This window comes from Microchirus variegatus, assembly GCF_963457635.1.
Source record: "Microchirus variegatus genome assembly, chromosome: 18".
In the NCBI taxonomy this organism is placed as follows: domain Eukaryota; kingdom Metazoa; phylum Chordata; class Actinopteri; order Pleuronectiformes; family Soleidae; genus Microchirus; species Microchirus variegatus.
In genome coordinates this window covers 19,392,072-19,412,585 of record NC_139819.1, presented here as the reverse complement: position 1 = coordinate 19,412,585, position 20,514 = coordinate 19,392,072, and the positions used below count along the sequence as shown (strand labels likewise).

Genomic DNA, 20,514 nt, shown 5'->3' with positions numbered 1-20,514 from the left:
TTGCCAATGGTCTTGTAGCCCATTCCGGCCTTGTGCAGGTCTAAAATCTTGTCCCCGATGTCCTTAGAAAGTTATTTGGTCTTGCCCATGATGGACAGATCTGCAAAGAGTGGTCCAACATTCCTCCTGAGATGTGTACAAACCTGGTGATGAACTACAAGAAACGTCTGACCTCTGTACTTGCCAACAAGGGCTTCTCCAGCAAGTACTAAGTAGTATCTTTTGTTTTATGTGATTTTCTGGATTTTCTTTTTGATATTCTGTTTCTCCCTGTTAAAATAAACCTACTATTAAAATTATAGACCGTTCATTTCTTTGTGAGTGGATGATCTTACAAAAGTGAGGGATCAAATACTTGTTTCCTCCACTGTACATAATAGTGTCTACACCGACCACTGGGACAAATGAGTCACTGTGGAACTGAGACAAACTTCATTTACAAACCACTGTGAAACACACGTATACTGTACATACACTCACCTCTGGCAGATAACTTTTTGGTGTTGATGATTTTGGCAGCATATTCCTGTCCTGTACACAGCTTCACACATCTGCGCACCACTGAAAAGGCTCCCCTGGGAAACACAGAAAGGACTGTCAAAACGAACTTCGCTATTCAAACAATTCACTTTTTTTTTTTTAAATGAGATGATTCGAATGTGGAAACTGACGTTCGAACTTCTGCCTTAGCAACGACACATAGCAACGATGCAAATCACTGTTGTGCGTTTGCGGTTCGGCATTGTGTTTACAAGATAGCGGGGAGCAGCGCTCCAACAGACGCAGAGCTGGAAAGCATAACTCCGGAAATGTTTTAAATGCTGCAGCCATAAGAACTTCTGTTTTCGTTTTGATATGATTTAATTTATTTACTTAATCCATGTGTTAATAACGAAGTGGGAATAAAATTGCCTGCTTCTCTTTATCCATGAAGAGTTGTCTTTTTGAGACTTAGGATAGCAATGTGTGTATTTGAGCTTCTTCATCAGCTCTATCAGCTTCTTCATGAAACATAATTTCTTGAATATTTCTGGCGTTATATCTTATCTATTTAAATATATTTATTATACAATTCTAGCCACGCGTTGGTAAAACTTGTTGCAAATGTTACATAACAGATGCGGTTGAAGGGCCCTCTAGTGGACACAGGAGGTATTGCCTAATAATAAGCTGGTATCGGTGTATATAATTATGTAATAAAAAAAAAAAAAAAGATGAAAGAATATTATTCGAATATTTAACATAAGAAGCATTAGAAATTCGAATATGATTTGGGGGGAGGATTGACAGCCCTAATAGGGATCATATAGATCATACAGATTTTAAGAGTGTAGGAAACACTTTGACTTATATGACAACAGAACTCATTAAAACATACATTATTATTGTTGTTTTTATATGTTTTAAGGCAGAATTGTTAGATATTATATCTTAAAGATGGTGGACAACACGTCACTGAAGTGATGAGTCAGCTCTTTGTAAATGAAATGATTCTGCATGGTTTCATGGAGAGGTGTCTTCTGCATTATGACACTTTCAGCACATTTACTGACATTTTTCTACTACCAATGCAGAATGTCAATTTATAACCATCTATATTAAAAAATGTCAATGTAATAAGCTCCCATGAGGTTCCACATACACACAGCATGTGCACTGTGTACACACACACACACGTTTCTACATCATTGGTCTTATTGTTGGATAGTCTTAGATTAGTCTTATTGTTAAATATTGGATTGCGATTCTTTTGATAGGAACTGCGATACAATTTGCGATATCACACATTTTGACATAACTATTCTCATTTTCATTTAAGAAACATTAAAAATGATTATGCAGTGACATTTGTGCAGATCTAAAGATGTCCTCTTCAGTGTGTAGAATATGATGTGTAGAGATCAAGACAATCATTCAACTAAAACCATATTTTCACAGACATTTTGGCTTTAAAAAATATTGCGCCTCTTGAAACTTGAAAACTGCAGAAGGCTGTATTGTGATCCTGACCTGGGAGTGTGATCAGTTTGAATAACCAGAGTGTATGTGTAACAACATCACCAGCATGTAAAGTCATTGGTTTAACGCACAGCAGTGAACAAGCTCACAGAAGAGACACACGTATATGTTACTGAGACCACACTCCACCACAGGAGTGGTCTGTTGTGTGGCCTAATCTGAACAGGCAGGAGTTTGGTCAGTGGATGTAACTGTTGTGCTTTCACAGTGTGATGTAGAAGGGTAACATACTGTAGCACATGTTTGCAGGCTATTAGAGATGGGAATTTCACGTCATTTTGAGAGTCGATTGTAGAGGTCCACGTGTCGGTCTTTTAACGTTTTGTCATTTATTGTTTGTTCTTGGTTTTTTTTTAACAGCAGCAGCAACAGCAGCAATGTGGGGGTGAAAACTATTCTACAGTGTATTTATTCGTTTTAGGCTCAAAAACATGGCTGAAATGTCCAATGTTGACCATCAAAGCAGAGATAATAAAAATGAGGGGCCAAAAAAAAGAGGAAAAAAAGCCTCAATACCGCCACCTACAGTGTTGATGAATGAACATATAAAATACTTTTAATAAATACATATATTGATGTTATTTTCACATTTTCAATATTTTACACATTATAAAATAATGTCCATTATATGTAAATACATATACAATGACAGTGCGACTTTAATATAAATCTAGAATTCAAAGTTACAATAAGTAAAACATTAATATTATTATAATATATATATATACAAATAAGATATATATACAAAAGTTCACACTGTCAGGTCAAAACGTTTGCATTAAAAACAAAACAACATGTCAACAACAAATCTATCGATCACACCAAGTATGTAATGACGGAGCCGTCTGAACCAGCGGATCATTTCATCAGGACAGGCCGAGGTAACGCTGCTCTGTGCCGGGCACTGTGAGCACCGAGCATCCGCAGAGGCAGAGCTGATCACCTCCGACAGCGCCGCCACGTCATATCTTATTACACAAACCACGTTTGGATTCTAAATGACAAATTTCTCGCCTCAAAGATTTAAAAACTGCGTTCTGGGACACAAAAAAATATTTATTTCAGGTTTATATATGTATTTTATTCTGCTATGTTCCGCCGAAATGCATTCTGGGATATATGGCTTTCCCAAGTACGCTCAAGTCACCACCCGATGCATACTTGGTAAAATGGGTGGAGCGAGAACACTTCCGGGTATGAGAACCGTACTCGCTGCTCGCGTTCTTGAGAAATGGAACAGAACTTGGACTGAGGCTGATGACGTTTTCACAAGTACGGGAGTACGCAAGTACGCACAAGTATGGATATTGAGAAACGGCCTCGTCTTTTGGACGAAAATGCTTATTAGTTTTAGTCACATTTTAGTCACTTCTATATGTGATAGTTTTGGTCCAGTTTTAGTCGACATAAACTCAAAAGGGTTTTAGTCTAGTTTTAGTCAACGAAAACTCAAAAAGATTTTAGTTTAGTTTTAGTCGAAAAAAGTTATTACAAATTTATTTGGCCCAATAAGTATTGGAGATTGTTGTTGGGCAGTGTCACACATAAGTTGTGAAAATAGTAGCAGACCCACTGTGCGAAATACAGGGGGGTCTGGGGGGGTTAGACCCCCTGATTAACACTCATCACCCCCTGAAAGCCTCAAAATGCAAAATTTAAGGGGGGTCTAAACATGTTACCGTGTAATTGGAAAGCATGTTTTTTCCTAAAGATTTTTGTACTTTCAGTTTTACATATATGATCTGCATACATAATACAATCTGAATTCTTTCTTATCCTTTTTAAACAAACAAAATGTCAATTATTTCATTTCTAATTGTGTATTTTTAATGTTTTAATGAATTGCTTTCCAAATGGCCCTGTGGAAAAGGCCCACACAAGCCCTCACCTGACAGGGAAGATCGCTAATACTGCAGGGTGGCACCTGGGGTGGTGAAACAGTATTGCGCAACAAATGGGAGATGGGACCCCCCGATTATTAATGGATATTTCGCACACTGAGTAGACCTATAAGTTCAACACACTGCAACACATTGTGAGCTTATTATTATAATATATAACACACAATGAGATGACCACACCGTCACTGAATGTAAACACAGCTAAACATGCTGCTAAAGAAACACACACATAATGAATTGACGTTAACGTAACAAGAGCTAACTTTAGCCACTACTACTCTGTCCAGTTATTGTCATTTTTCTGCCGCTAAATGATCCATCTGTTTGTTGTTTGCTAACACGTTAGCATAAAGATCGCTTGCTTAAAAAGCTAACGAGTCCACTTACATAAGTGTCGGCCTCTGTCCCTCTGTGGGATTCCTTATCCATCGTCATTCAACGGTGAACACACACACACACACACATACACAGCAGGAGCAGTAGCGGGGTACGTGCATATTAAGTAGCCATGTGCTTTCTTCGTGACAGTCAGGTGATTGGCCGAAAAAACAACAGAAGCTCTGGAATGTGAGATCACCACACCGTTTTAAACGTCTGACAGACCACCCACTAACATTTTCGTCCATTCTCGTCTCGTCAACGAAAACTCACACAAGTCTCGTCATGTTTCCGTCATCAAAGAGTCATGTTTATCTCATCACCGTCTCGTTATCATCATGAAAAAAAGTGGCTTCAACGAAAAGATTTTGTCATCGTCATCGTTGACGAAAACAACACTGGTGGATTTGAAAGAGAAATCGCATCATGTCATGGATTTCTTATTTATTTGATCTTAACCTCTTCTTCACGGTTGCCCCCGGGATCGGGGGCAGCGTCAGACGCAGCGACAAAAGCGTCATAAAACCATATCTAACTTTAACAAACACAGACATGCTGCATACCCACGGAAAGGTCAGAAACTCAACTAAAAGCTCATATAACCATTCTTATGTTCACGAAACACAGTTAAATCGCCGATGAATCAAACAGCAGGAGCGGGAAAAAACGTCACAGCGCTCTCATTAAAAAGCGTGATTATGTAAACAAAAAAAAACATGTGTCGACTGGACAGTGGAGAATCTACAGATTCCAACGATACCATTTTTATCACTCTATGACCAAGATTCACGGATCCAGCCCCAAAATAAGAGCAAAAACAACAACTGACTTTCAAGAAATAAAACCAGAAATATTGTCTTACTTTTGCTGTTTATCAAAACAAGTTATTTCCACCGGAACAAAATCACTTTTAATGAAGAACTACACTTTCCAGCATGCTTTGGGAACAAATCCCGGTCTGATTGATCATTACAGAGCGACATTAGATCATTCTGATTAGAGAAGGGCGAATGTGCAGCACAAATGCGTCATACGCATTCATGTCATTTTGACTCACTAATTAAGTGATTCAGACGCAGCGGACGCTCGGTGCATGCCCACGAACCTGATCATTCACCGCACGCGGTGATAGTTATTTTCAGTATTAGTTATTTTCAGCGGCGTCCCCGGGCATGTCTGTCTGTGTAGCCATCGCGGCGTGCGCAACCTCATCCAAGATTAGAGGGGATCGTGTGACGTACGGCAAAGTTAGAGGGCACTTCCTGTTCAAAATGGCTGACTTCCTGTTGGTCATAGGACTGTCCGTAAATATGTTCAGGGAAGTTAACTTGTCTCACATGTCAATTTCCGTGCAGATCAGACAATGTTGGACTTTATTTCCTGTTACGGGCGTTCCACTTCCTGTTGGGAGGTCATCTTCTGCAGACATGTTCAGGACCAGTCCCTGGTCTCACATATTAAGTTTCTAATAAAGAATTCCTTCAGTTTCAAGGAGGGTTCTTGCAGTCGTGCTCGAACCCTGATAAAGAATTCCTTCAGTTTCAATAGGGTTCTTGCACAGTCTTGCTCGAACCCTTATAACTCCTTCAGTTTCAAGAGGGTTCTTGCACAGTCGTGCTCGAACCCTAATAAAGAATTATTTCAGTTTCAATAGGGTTCTTGTCGTGCTCGAACCCTAATCATTTAATCTTTTCATGACAGCTATCACTTTATTCTATAAAACCTATTCATTTTCATAAATGTTTCAGTAAATTCAAATAATGATATTCTTTTATGTTTTGGCTTCTCAAACCCCTAAGACACAGGTGTCAAACTGCAGGCCCGTGGGCCATATGCGGCCCGCCAATCGGTTACATGTGGCCCCCCACTTAATATTATGTTATAATGAAAACATGTCCCAGGGTTTGTGGGCCATGACCTCACTATCTTTGAAACACAGTGTTTAGCTGAGGCACAGCTGCCAGTGAGGTGACAGAATAATATATGTTTGTTCGCAATATTAGCAAAGTTGTCCAAAGGTTTTGCGGATTCAAAACGGTGTGACCATGGCAATCCATTCGCGACGATACAGCAAGTGCCCTATAATTTCAGCATAGATTGAGTTCCACCTAATTTCCTGAAGCTTGGTGGGAAGACCATGGCCTCAACTCAACAGGAAATCTACGTACGTTCCGACAAATCTATGTAGGAGCAGGGTTTCCCAAGTGCATTATAAGCCTGGCGCCTAGGGCTGGGCGATATATCTAAAATTCATCGTTATCGAAATTTACGACGTGTTCGACATCATTTTGCCCATGTCGATATATTCGATAATGGCTGTGTGTTTATGCAGTCAGGCTACCGGTATGTTCATGTCCCTTTAAGACACTCGGCTGTGTACAGCGTATGTAAAAAAAGAGGTGGCAGTGTTGCCAACTTGCCGACTTTGTCGCTAAATCTGGTCTTTCCGACTCCTCCTAGTGACTTTCTTTGTCAAAAGCGACTCGTGACAAATCTCCCGACTTTTTCTGGTGTTATTGGAGACTTTTCTGGTGTTTGGAAACTCTCACGTGAAAGCACGTATCCCTTAACAAGCAGCGGGTGCTGCTGGGATCCCTGCTAGAACTTAGATCGGGCCCAAAAAATCAAGCCCAACCCTACCCGAGCCCGTGCACGTTGTGTTCAAGCCCGGCCCGACACATTAACTGTAATTACCAGCCTAATTTAAACCGGACAATTTAAAAAATTTTTTACATACGTGAGCCATAAATGTACACGTATGTCCACGTTCTCCCCACAGCGGGAGCTTCCATGAATGCTTATGTTGCTAATGACGATACACTTCCTGGTTTTTAAATGATCCGTAAAGACATAAAACACAAACACAAACACACACACACACACACATATATATATATATATATATATATATATATATATATATATATATATATATATATATACGTATACATGTGTATGTTATGTCTGAGATGTGTCAGTACTGATATCTGTGTGTCACGGTGCACATGCTTATATCAGGCAAATTTTTGCAATTAGGCGATGACATCGTCTAGCGTCTTCAAACTTATCGTTCATTTAACATTATCGAGGTGAGCTGCTCAATATATCGTGATATTGATTTGAGGCCGTATCGCCCAGCCCTAGCTACGCTCCCATGTCATCGGACAGCGCTCCCTTGTCCAAGTGCTGATTGAAACCCAAGTCACACCATCAAATGCGTCATTATTACGGTTACATTGTTCTTGTCAATAAATATGTTATATTTAGGGATGCACCGATAATTCAGCGGCCGAAACACAGCAAGTACACTGTGGAACAGCACCTATTAAGTGCTGGAAAGTCTCTGCGCTAAAGCGCAACTTGGCAGCATACGGAGCAGATTATGAACTCCCCGCAACTTCACACCAGAGAACATTCTCTCTTTTTGAGCAATTAACTAAAGAGATCAGCTCATCTGATGCATCTTAATTGCAGCATTAAAGCATCTTCGACACAAAGGTTGAGACCTCAGAGTGAAAACAATGAAACGCGCTCTGCTCTCATAAGTCGTCACCATGTTTTACTAAGATCTACCCGGATCCCCTGCACATCGTGACTGTTCTCGATCCTCGTTATAAATATCATTATTTGTAAGTGGAGATAAAACACCCAGAGAAATGATCCAGTCTACTTACGGAGACGCACAGAGCACAGGAGCGGCGAACCATGCAGGAGAGAGTAGGATGGGACTTTTTTGTCGACAAATCGATCGACAATCGACACGTGCGCAACTCGACAAAAAAATGTCATAAAAAAAAGTCACAAACACGTAAAGTTCACGACCAACGAGGTTAAAGAAGCTGTGCACGAAAAGGTGTGCCTGCTGTCCAGGCTCCCTGCGTTCTCAGATGATGTGCACGCATTGGGCAGGACAAGTCACCGGCCCGTTTTTGTGAATGGAATAGGCGAGGGCGTGTCGTTAAGGTAACTATGGAGCTTTGGCCGGTGTCCGTGATGCTCAAAGGCTGGTTTGTAGGGTGAATGTAACGTTAGCCTACATGGTGACAACAGCTGTTCTCTCCAGTGGCTGTGCGTGTGTGCAGTGCGAACGTCCCACCCCCGTCCTAATGTTTAGGACGGGGGTGGGGGACACAACAATAAGCCGTCTACACGTTTGAAGACGGCATCTCACTCAGTCAAGATCCTGCACTCTGGTTGACAAGCGTAGGTTCAAAAGCCTGAGCCGTCTGGCGACACACTTTTTTGCCCCTCATTTTAATTATCGCTGATTCGATGGTCAATAATGGACATAACATTATTTTTTAGTATTTAAATATTGTTAATAAATGTCTTACAATAACACATCATAGTCATAATTTCTAATTTCCTGTCAACTTTAAAAAAAATTTTTTACAAAAACACCGTGGGCTATCGGTGGGCTGCCCAAGAGGCCCTACCACCGGGCTGAGCAGGATTTCTGGGTACCCTATAAGTGCCCTATAACTTCGGTATAGGGATGCACCGATTAATCGGCCAGTGATCGGAATCGGCCAATTTTTTATATACGGCCGTTCCTGTGTATTTGATTACACAACATCCGCGCACCCGCATCGATGTTGTCTGCTTTTCGAGTGAGCGCTCTGCATGTAAACATTTCATTCATTTTTATATATTTGTTTAAATCACTGAACGAAGCCTGTCATATTTGGGACAAGAGTCAGGATCTTAAATCACTTGCACAAAACTTTTGATCAGCACTCAGCATTTGTTTGTTTGTCATTTAAACCTGTGCGCGCAGAGAGCGCGAGGCATTGTTGGCACGGGGCGGGAGAGAGAGAGAGAGACACACACAGAGAGAGAGAGAGAGAGCGCGAGAGAGTGGGTCATTTACTTATTTGTGTGTAGGTAATATGTTGTGAAATATGTTTAAACTTAAATAAACTAAATTTTTTTGTGCTAGTCAAGGGTTGTCAACATGGAGAAAGAGCAGACTCAACTGAAGCGCAGAATGAAATTTGAAGCCACTGAACAGAAAGTACAGCTGAAGTTCTGTGATGAGCAGATAACTGGGATCGAGGGATATGACCTGATCCTTGTTCTTTTTATATTATTATTTTAATCCTGCGTTGGTATTTTGGACAGCTCCATCATTACCTGACGTATCAAACAAAGAAAACTATGGACTATGGATGTTACCGTTAAGAAAAAAAAAAAAAAAAAAAGGTGCTACTCTCCTCCTGACTCACCTGCAGCTCACCGACAGCTGCCAGGGAGCGCTCTGCAGTTTCTCTAAAGATTACACATAGGTCTAATTTCAATGGATGTGTGACTTTTTTGTCAATAAGTAAATAAATAAATAAACATTTTTAGTCCCAGTCCGTCCCTGGTTTCATCTGTGTTCATTCAGTCAGGCTGAGTTTCCATTAAGCGTGCCAACAGCCTTTGATCTGACGTCAGAGGTGACAGGACAATCGATATAGATGACATATCTATAGCTGATTCAGATAGTTACATTAAATAGTGATTGTTGTGATTATTTATTGCATTTAAATGTGTCTGGAACTGTGGAAACCTGACTGTGAGGTTTTGGTGACGTTTGCGCAATGTGCAGCTTGCGCTTCGCCGTGCACCGAGAGTAGACCAGGTTAGAGCTGGACCCGTTACGGTAAAGCGGGATTCCCCGTTCCGGTCTTAACCGGGGAACATAGATACGACCCCTCCTTGAATCACAAACTGCAGACCAAGGTAAGCCCATACAAGTACAAACACATATTTCTCCTCTGGATATCTATATTTAATTTATTCAGATATACCAAATAAGAAATGAATGTGCGTCATCTTTGAACGCGTAGTTGAACATGCTCAGGAAAACTGTAATTTCCTGATTTACAAAAAGTATTTTTGTTTATGGATTTCTCAGAGGATATGTGCTTAACCGCAGCCATGTGCGCGCACCACTGTGCCAGTTAAGACCTGTCTTTCAAACGTGCTAAATATAGACGCAAAAATAAGCACCGCAATCAGTTTCAGGTTTGATAAATCACTTTGCGCGTGCTAAAATGACATATCTCCTCCCATCACACGCAAAATATCGTGTAAACGCCCCACATTGCATATGCATTAAGACAAGAACGCTAAATGGGTTGCAAGTGCTATTTTGCCCGTCTGAGGGACGCAGTCCTCGTTGCGCCCTGTTGTAGATCAGCATCAACGCAAATCTGGGTGTGCAATCCAGTTTGCACACGTTTTTGCACGTGCAAAGCTTTAGTAGATCAGGCCCTAAGAAAACTATTAAAAATCCATCCATCCATCCATCTTCTACAGCTTATCCGGGGCCGGGTCGCGGGGGCAGCAGTCTGAGAAGGGACGCCCAGACCTCCCTCTCGCAGGACACTTCTTCCAGCTCTTCCGGGGGGACCCCAAGGCGTTCCCAGGCCAGTTGAGCGACGTAGTCACTCCAGCGTGTCCTGAGTCTTCCTCTGGGTCTCCTCCCGGTGGGACATGCCTGGAACACTAAAGAGATCAGCTCATCTGATGCATCTGTTATTTCCTTAATTGCAGCGTTGTAGGGGTAAAATTGCGTGTAGAGAAATTAGGAGAGGAGAGGGAGGACAGTACAGCGCAGGGGCGGTGTGCAGAAATTTGTCTGCACCAGATGAGGGGGGACTACCATTTTTTTATTTATGTTAAAGGTGACATAGAGTGGTCCTGTTGCACATAAATGTTAGTTATGGAGGTCTACTTACATATATTCACTTGTTTTTATGGTCAAAAACCTCCGAGTTGCTCTAAACGAGCCGATAGAAATCCTCTTTTCTGACGGTGTTTTTCTGCTGCGAGATTTCAGAGTGAACTTTCACCCCCAGAAGACAGAGTCTTGTGATTGGCCAGTACTATCCAGCACATCCGTTCTCAGAAGCGCAGCGCCCCCCTCTGGAACGGTGACAGGAATTATTTTCCTGTCTTTAACTGTAAAATAGGATGTTAAGGATGCTTAAAACCTGACCTACAGAGAGCAAAAATCTTAAATTATTGAAATAAACACATCATGATGAAAAGAATCATGTTTATCTAATGTAGACACCTTAAGGGATAGTTGCCAAATATTTGGTTGGGCCACCTGACATTTTTTTTGTTGTGAAGTTAAAAATACTTAAAAAATTAAAAAATTAGTTAAAACAGTTAGAATATGTGCTGCTTAGCTGCTTAAATCATACACTGAGAACAGGGGAAGCCCCCCAATCATGGAAGGAAGCGGTGATCTCTATCATCCCGAAAGAAGAAAAAGATAAAAAGGAATGCAGCTCATACAGACCAATATCAGTCCTGAACGTAGACTATAAATTGCTTGCTTCAATCCTGTCTAAAAGACTGGAATCCATTGTCCCAGAGCTGGTAGACTTGGATCAAACAGGCTTTGTATTAGACAGACACAGGATAATTTAAGGAGAACTCTGCAGGTGGTGAGCCATATTAAATCAGAAAACATCAGTGCAATGTTGATCAGCATAAATGCCGAAAAGGCATTTGACTCAGTAGGTTGGTAATATCTATACAGGGTACTTGCAAGATTCGGCTTCAAAGATGGTTTTATTAAATACATTAGGGCTTTATACTTCTCTCCAACAGCCAGGATCAGGATTATTGGACACCTGTCGCAAACTATTCATCTGGAAAGAAGGACACGGCAGGGTTGTCCCCTGAGCCAGACCCTATTTGCGTTATTTATTGAACCCTTAGCTCAAGCTATCAGGGAGGACTGTGAGATAAAGGGGATCATGATTAGAGGAGATGTATGTTTGCAGATGATGTTCTTCTTTTTGTTACAAGCCCAGACTCAAGCATCCCTAAAAAGATGTCCCTGCTAAAAGAATATAATTCATACTCTGGTTATAAGCTAAATATCCAAAAAACACAAACCCTCACATTTAATTATACCCCCCAGATATTAAAGGGAAATACAATTTTAACTGGGACTCGCCCAAAATGAAATATTTAGGAATAAATCTTACTCAGGATATGTCTAAATTTTTTGAAAACAACTACGGCCTCATTAATAAAGAGATCAAATTGGACATCTCTAGATGGACCCTCGTCCCTCTTGATATGAGTAATAGAATAGAAATGATTAAAATGAATGTGTTGCCACGGCTTCTATATCTATATATAATCTATAATTGCAAATAAAAACCAAGCTGAAAGACAATACAACAGTTTGAATCAATGGACTGTATTCTCTCTTAAGTTGTGGTTTAAGGTTTTGAGGAAGTTACAAATAGAGAAACAGGCTAAAATCTTGAATTGGGTAGCTTATGATCCAGAATTTTAACCTGCTATATTGGACAGGGGCTTTAAACAGTGGGCTGGGAGAAGTCTCACGTCTTTCTGCTCCCTTGTCTCAAACAATACATTTCAGACACTTTTGGAATGGAAAAGCAGGACTTCCACCAATAAGTCAGAGACTATTATAATAAAAAACTTACAAATAAAGGAGGAGAAGGAATACAATTTGATTTCTATATTTCAGGATGCATACAAAAAAAGGCAACAAAAAGTTGATCTCAAGAATATATGGAAGTATAGAAGCCTCTAACAATCACTCTACGATATCAATTAAACAAAATGGGAGAGGGAGTCAGAATCACAGATATCAGAAGAGACCTGGTTGGAAATATGTGAAACATAAGCGACCACTGCTAACTCAAGATCACTAAGAGAGTTCGGCTGGAAAAATGTAGCGAGATTTTTCATAACTCCTAAAATAACAGCACTGCAGACGGGCACACAGAGCCGAGGCTTCTGTTGGAGACAATGTGGAACCTCTATGGCTAACCACTTCCATGTTTTTTGGGCCTGTCCGAAAATCCAGCCATTCTGGAGGGGGGTATTAACCGATATAAATAACATAATGGGGGTGGATTTGGATTTCTCTTTTGTCACTTTATATCTTGGTAAAATCCCAGAAACAGTCCTACACAAGGACAAATACTTATTGAAGATTATTCTAGCAAGTAGCAGGAAAGCTATAACGAGAAAATGGTTGCAACTAGATCCGCCAACATTGGTCCAAGAAATGGTTCAAGAAATGTACTACATGGAGAGAATTACTTTTGTTTTACGACTTCAGTTGGAGAAATGTACTGTACGCTGGGAGAAATGGATTGGGTATGCACCTTGAATATTGAAACTTTGTATTAGGATGTATGTGTATGTATCTATGTCTGTATGTGTAAAAACCATCCATCTATTATCTACCGCTTTATCCTCCACCAGAGGGTTGCGGGGGGTGCTGTGCCTATCTCAGCTGACTATGGGCGATAGGCGGGGTACACCCTGGACAGTTGGATGTGTAAAATAATATCTCTAATTTAAATGTAACACCCATGATGATCTCATGTTCTGTTGTAAATAAATAAAATAAAAAGTATACAAAAAAAAAAACAGAATAGTTATTCAATATATGAGACATGTTCAAACACATTATTCTGGAATCAAAAATAACATCTATATTGAAAATACTTTATTAAAAATCCCTTTTTAGAAACTTTATTTGTCACTGACCTATATATATACATATATATATATTAGGGCTGGGTGGTATGGCCTCAAATCAATCAATCACGATATATTGAGCAGTTCACCTTGATAACGATAAATGAACGATAAGTTTGAAGATGCTAAACGACGTCATCGCATAATGTGCATAATATACCATTTGCTTGATATAAGCATGTGCGCCGTGACACAGATATCAGTACTGACACATAGCATACATAACATATATATACGCGACTACACATGCTGTACATGTCTGAGTGTCTTAAAGGGACATGAACATACCGGTAGCCTGCCTACATACACACACAGCCATTAATGACTATTACTTTGTTTTGTTTGTTTTTTTTACTTATCGAATATATTGATAATGGCAAAATGACGTTGATTATAATTTCGATAACGATACATTTTCGACATATTGCCCAGTCCTAATATATATATACAATACTATTATAATAATAAGCGTGGCCCTCAGTGTGGTGGTGTTGTAGCCCATGTGCTCTAGTATTAGCTGTGTGCTCAGAGTTTATTTGCACGCATTAGTTGCAACAGCTGGTCATTAGTTGGGAATGCTGAGTCAGGAAACAGGCCATGCGCGTAGCCAGCAATGGGCCTGGGCGGCACTGGCCCGCCCAGTTTACTCACTGGCCCACCCAGCCAAGTATGATGAAAAACGTATTTTGTTTAAAAAAAAAAAAAAAAAAAAAACATGCATGTAAAGGAAATACATTTCAGAGTAATTAGCCCACAAGAAGGTTAGCCCGGCCCCGGACACTGACGTTTGTTCCCCGGCACAGTTGCTCTCTCCCGGTCAGCGTAAAGCCCAATTTATACTTCTGCGTAAAGTGCTCTGCGTAGGCTACGTAGAGACTCTGCGTCGACGCAGAGACTGTCGAAGAGCCTCTGCGTAGTCTCCGTCTGCACGAAATATTTTTTAAGTGTCCGTCACTCCGTCAAGGGACTACGGAGACGGCAAGAGCTGCGATTGGTCCTCAGGACAGGCCGAGCTAAGCTGCTCTGTGTCGGCTCTCAGTGCGCTCCGGGCGTCCTGACAGGCAGAGCTGATCCCCGCCGATAACGCCGCTGCCGAACTATAAATACGTCATATCTTAACACACACAGCACATGTTTAGACTCTAAATGGCCAATTTCTCGCCTCAAATTATCTTAAAACTGCGTTCCGTGACACAGAAAAGTGAGAAACGGCCACTTTTTCAACAACAACAGTCTTTCTCTCTCTTTCTTTCTCGGACGCCATTGCTCACTGTAGCCAGAAGCACAACAACCTTGCGTAGCGACCCCTACTGATCGGGCGGGAAATTGCAGCGAGTGTCCGTCACGACGACGCAGAAGTATAAATGCTCGAGGCGTCTCCGTGGTGACGCAGACGGATAACGCATACGCAGTCGGAGAAGTATAATGTGGCCTTAACGCGCCGGGTTTACCTGCGGATCTATCCCTGCACAGCACTGACGCTGCCCCCACGCAGTGACAAAAGTGTCATAAAACCATGTCTAACTTGAATAAACACAGACATGCTGCATACCCACAGAAAGGTCAGAAACTCAGCTAAAAAGCTCGTATAAACCATTCGTATGTTCACGAAACACAGTTAAAACACCGACGGATCAAACCAGCAGCAGCGAAAAAAAGCGCACACATGGAAAAGTGGCACCGGAGCGTCAGCGTGATTATGTAAACAAAAAACACGTGTCGACTGGACAGCGGAGAATCCACAGATTCCAGCGGTACCATTTTTATCACTCTACGACCAAGATTCACGGATCCAGCCCCAAAATAAGAGCAAAACAACAACTGACTTTCAAGAAATACAAGCAGAAATGTTGTCTTACCTTTGCTGTTTACCAAAACAAGTTATTTCCACCGGAACAAAACCATTTCTAATAAAGAACTACACTTTCCAGCATGCTTTGGGAACAAATCCCGGTCTGATTGATAATTACAGCGACATTAGATTGTTCTGATTAGAGAGGGGCGAATGTCCGCACAAATGCGTCATATGCATTTATGTCCCTTTGACTCGCTATTGAAGTGATTGACGTGCATTTGGAGACCGGGGTCTGATTTTACCGGTTTAGAGGTTTAAAACGAGCTGTCAATCACCCTAATTGACCAAGGTAAGCCAGAGCTATGGCGCTGCGTAACTGAAGACGCTGCAGTCACAGAGTTGTTATTACGCACCGCACGGGGAGCACCTGAGTTATCATACTATTTTTTTTTTCAAAACAAGTTCTTTTTAGACCAATAGTGACATATAAATAAAATTAAATGGGTTTTAATAATTTGGTACCTAAGAAATCTCAAATGGCACAGATGGTGCCAAACTGAATTCTTTCTGATGTAGCACTATGTTATACTGTATGTTAACAACTTTTCTGCTGTTTGGGTTTACTGGCACTTTGTGCAATATAATGATTAATTGTGTCGTGCAATAACGCCGATATGCAAATAAATTTTTTGTCTAAACTGTTGTATTGTGTACAAGCCTTTATATAGCTCTGATGGTAGAGCTTGTGTTATAGGCAGTATTTTGCCGTCATTGCCTTTGCAATGCATAATATTACAAAGTCAAATAGTCGTTGTTTTTCCAGTTTGTCTATAGTTGTCATTTTTCAAGTTCTAATTCCTTTTTTGGGGCAAAGATGGCCCACCCACTTTTGTACTGGCCCACCCAAAATATTATTTCTGCCTACGCCACTGATACAGGCAAACCATTAGTTATAATTGCTATGTTAATATTGTTGGAATTATATTTTAAATGACGGTGTCTTCTCTATCATTTTTAACCGGTTTGGTCATTCTCCTCTGACCAAACATGACATCAACAAGACATTTCCTCCAGAGACCTGCTGGTCACTCACTGGACATGTTTCAGACCATTCTCAGTAAACACGAGAAACGGTTTAAGTGTCAAAGTGCCAGCAGTTCTCAGACCAAACAACCATGAACACTTTCAGTCACTGAAATCACATTGTGCGGTCATATTGACCGTGTCCAAATGCGCACATGCCCACATGTCCAGTGTGATTGGCTGAGCAGATATTTGCATTAACAAGTTGTTGAGCAGGTGTACCTAATAAAATGGATTGTGTGTGTGTGTGTATCATATAATAAAAACAAAAATACAACATAACATGTTTGGAGTGTGGTGTGTGTGTGTGCGCGTGAGAGAGAGCAGCGTATTTTGAGAGCTGTCATCCCGAAAAAGCTGCGCACACACACACACACACACACACACACACACACACACACACACACACACAGTTGTGTACTCACTTGCCCAGCTCCTCGTACAGCTGGTACTCGTCTGTGAATCTCGTGCAGGTTGTCGTTGCCATGTCTCTCTATCTCTCTCTCTCTCTCTCTCTCTCTCACCTATTTGTTCTCAATCAGTTCGCGCTTGTTTTGTGTTGTAAAGGTTTTAAAGGACACTTCCGCCCAGCAGCTTCACGGCCGTTGAAGCGGCGAAATGCCTTCAAACGACGGTTTGAAAGAACAGCGGCGGAGGCAGCGGCGGTTCTGACACTGGAGAGACGAAACGAGCAGGCAGGCCAGTGTGAGCTCGCGCGCTCTCTACTCACTATGTGACGCCTCACGCGCGCATCCGATTCGGCTTCCTGCTACTTTCACAATAAAATACAGCTTTTCTAGTCTAGAACAGGGGCCAGAAACTGAAAATGACCTGGGGCCAGTGATCTTCTAGTGTGGTCAGGAGGGGGCCAAAGCCGGTAAACTGGAAAAACAGTTGACTTTTCAGTGATTTGACATTCAAATTGTATGGGTCAATGACATGACGTGCATATTTTTGTGTCCAAGTCCACTATCTAAAAAAAAACAAAATTTAATCTTTTCATGACATCTATCACTTTATTCTATATAACCCATTAATTTTCATCAATTTTTCAGTAAATTCAAATAATTATCTTATTTTATGTTTTGACTTTTCAAACCCCTAAGATATCAGGTGATGCAGCTGTCCGAGCAAGTGAGCAGACTAAGAAAACTATTAAAATAATTTTATGTTTGAAGTCTTTTGAATAATATTTTTTCCCTAATATCAATAGTTTTAAAGCTTAATAACTGCAAAACTTTTGTCCAGAAATGTACATTTCCTAAATATCAGGGTGGTGCAACCATAAACATTAGACTTTATTTTGAAGTCAAGAGACATTAGCTGTAAACTAAATGTTGCATCAGCCAGAGGAACCCCAGAGAACCTTGCGACTAAGCTAAAGGTTTGTAGATCTCTGTAAAATACTGATAAAAATAACTACTTTCAACTATATGTAGGTTGGTACATTTTCCATGTCAGTGTGGTACAACCAATGTAAACCAATGTAAAACTAGTGATCAAGGCCACTGCACCCCCATGTAATCGGCGAGCGCTCCCTTGTCCATGTGCTGACTGAAACTCAAGTCACACCATCAAATATGTCATTATTACGGTTACATTGTTCTTGTCAATAAAGATGTTATATTTAGGGATGCACTGATAATTCGGCGGCCGAAACACAGCGGGTACACTGTGGAACAGCACCTATTAAATGCTGAAACGTCTCTTTGCGCTAAAGCGAAACTTGGCTGCATACGGAGCAGATTATGAACTCCCTGCGACATTGACTTCACACCAGAGAACATTCTCTCTCTTTGAGCAGTTAACTAAAGACATCAGCTCATCTGATGCATCTGTTATTCCATTAATTGCAGCGCTAAAGTGTCTTCTACACAAAGATTGAGAACATGGAGTGAAAACAATGAAAAGTGAGCTCTGCTCTTTAAGAGTCCGTCACCACGTTTTATTAACATCTACCCAGATCCCCTGCACTTCATCGCGACTATACTCGATCCTCATCATAAAGATGTAATGTTATGTGAATTGTTTTTGATGGGTTAGGGTTAGGTTTAACTGATGTCTAAAACACATGTTACTATTTGAAATGAAAATGCATTTTTTTTCAGCATATTTCATGGCATAACTAATGTGATCAGGTGGTGCAACCAATATTTGTCAAGTGGTTAAACCAATTTTAACCAATAAATGATACGTCAAAGTGACCAAATGGTTTATAAATGTAATGTGTGTAGTTATTATACTGAAATATATGAATGTGTGTATTTGTGTGATTATTTTCCTGTCTTTAAAATTGGATGTTAAGGATGTTTAAAACCTGACCTTCAGAGACCAAAAATCTTAAAATATTGTAAAAAAAAAACAAACAACACAATGATAAAAATAATAATGTTTATCTAGTGTAGACACCTTAAGGTATAGTTGCCAAATAATTCATTTTAAAATAAATATTAGGAATGTATATATTTTTTTATAAATAGTTGGTTGTGCCACCTGACATTTTTTTTGTTGTGAAGTTAAAGATACTGTTAAAAAATGAGTTAAAACAGTTAGAATAGTTAAACCATATATGAGAAATGTTCAAGCACATTGTTCTGGACTCAAAAATATGCATTACATCCATTTTGAAAATACTTTTAAAAAATAAATTTTTAGAAGCTTTATTTGTCATTGACCCATATCTTGAGAATCCATCATGGTATTGAGTTAGATGTTGATGTTATTTTTTTTAATCAATTCATCTCAGCCAACATTAAAGGGATAGTTGGGAATGTTGGACATAAGACCTATTTTCCAACTCAGCCGGTGTGATGGAGACGTTTTCAAGAAATTTCATTCAGTTCTTCTAGTTGCCAAGTTCGCTGGTGCTATGGCTAGCGCAAGTCAATGGTATGTGCTAGCATGGCATTAGAAACACTAATACCGACTCCACAGTGCACCCGAGGCAAATCAATTGTAACAGCAGACTATAGATGTACATATCTGTGTTGATAGAATAATATTTGAAACAAAACTAAACTTGCATCGCATGAATTTTTGAGGGACTACTTTCTCAGCACTATACTTCCGGCAGCAGAATGATCAGTCCGCCACTGTCGGAAGTATGATGCGCTGCTGCTGCTGATGAGACATAAATCCTTCAAATTGGAAGGTTGCTTTTATTTCAAACATTCTATCAACACAGATATGTACATCGATAGTCTGCCATTACAATTGATTTGCCTCGGGTGCACTGTGGAGTCGGTATTAGTGTTTCTAATGCCATGCTAGCACATACCATTGACTTGCGCTAGCCATAGCACCAGCGAACTTGGCAACTAGAAGAACTGAATGAAATTTCTTGAAAACGTCTCCATCACACCGGCTGAGTGTTCCCTCATGATTTGTGACATCTGTGGCATATTGACAAGTGACAGAAGTCCACCTGTTGGTGTGCCCTTTTATTGACCAGACCATAAGGAGTGTCTGTGTACTGGTCACACATATTGACCACCACTCTGTCATGCTCCATGACTCACATGAGTTGAAATACTCAATCTGAGATGTAGCCAATAGAAGTGGCCAAGTGACACTGGACTACTGGGTTTGAGCAAAACAAATCATTCCATAGACAAATGCATCAAGAATCTGAGTGAATGTCATGACATTCTATTTTTGAGTATACATTACTCAAAAACATATACTCACCTTTCATAAATCTGGTTCAAGATAATTCTAAATTCCCCTGAAATAAATAAATTTTTAAAAAGTAAGTTAAACACACAGTACACAGAGTTTGATTTCAGTCACAATAGTCAGGAAGATGCA

General features: G+C 40.4%; 1 protein-coding gene across 11 annotated transcripts in view; it reads right to left on the bottom strand.

Annotated features, from left to right (window-relative positions):
* camk2b1 (calcium/calmodulin-dependent protein kinase (CaM kinase) II beta 1) overlaps nt 1-17,392 on the bottom strand; it is a 99,744-nt gene extending 82,352 nt beyond the window's left edge. For all 11 annotated transcript variants that reach the window (XM_083904782.1, XM_083904787.1, XM_083904790.1 and 8 more), the window contains exons 1-2: nt 17,133-17,392; nt 481-575 (exon numbers count right to left, since the gene is read on the bottom strand). In XM_083904782.1, coding sequence (XP_083760908.1) covers nt 481-575; nt 17,133-17,194 — 157 coding nt within the window. In that variant the 5' untranslated portion in view covers nt 17,195-17,392. The remainder of the gene's footprint in view (nt 1-480; nt 576-17,132) is intronic.
* Nucleotides 17,393-20,514: the final 3,122 nt, after the last annotated feature.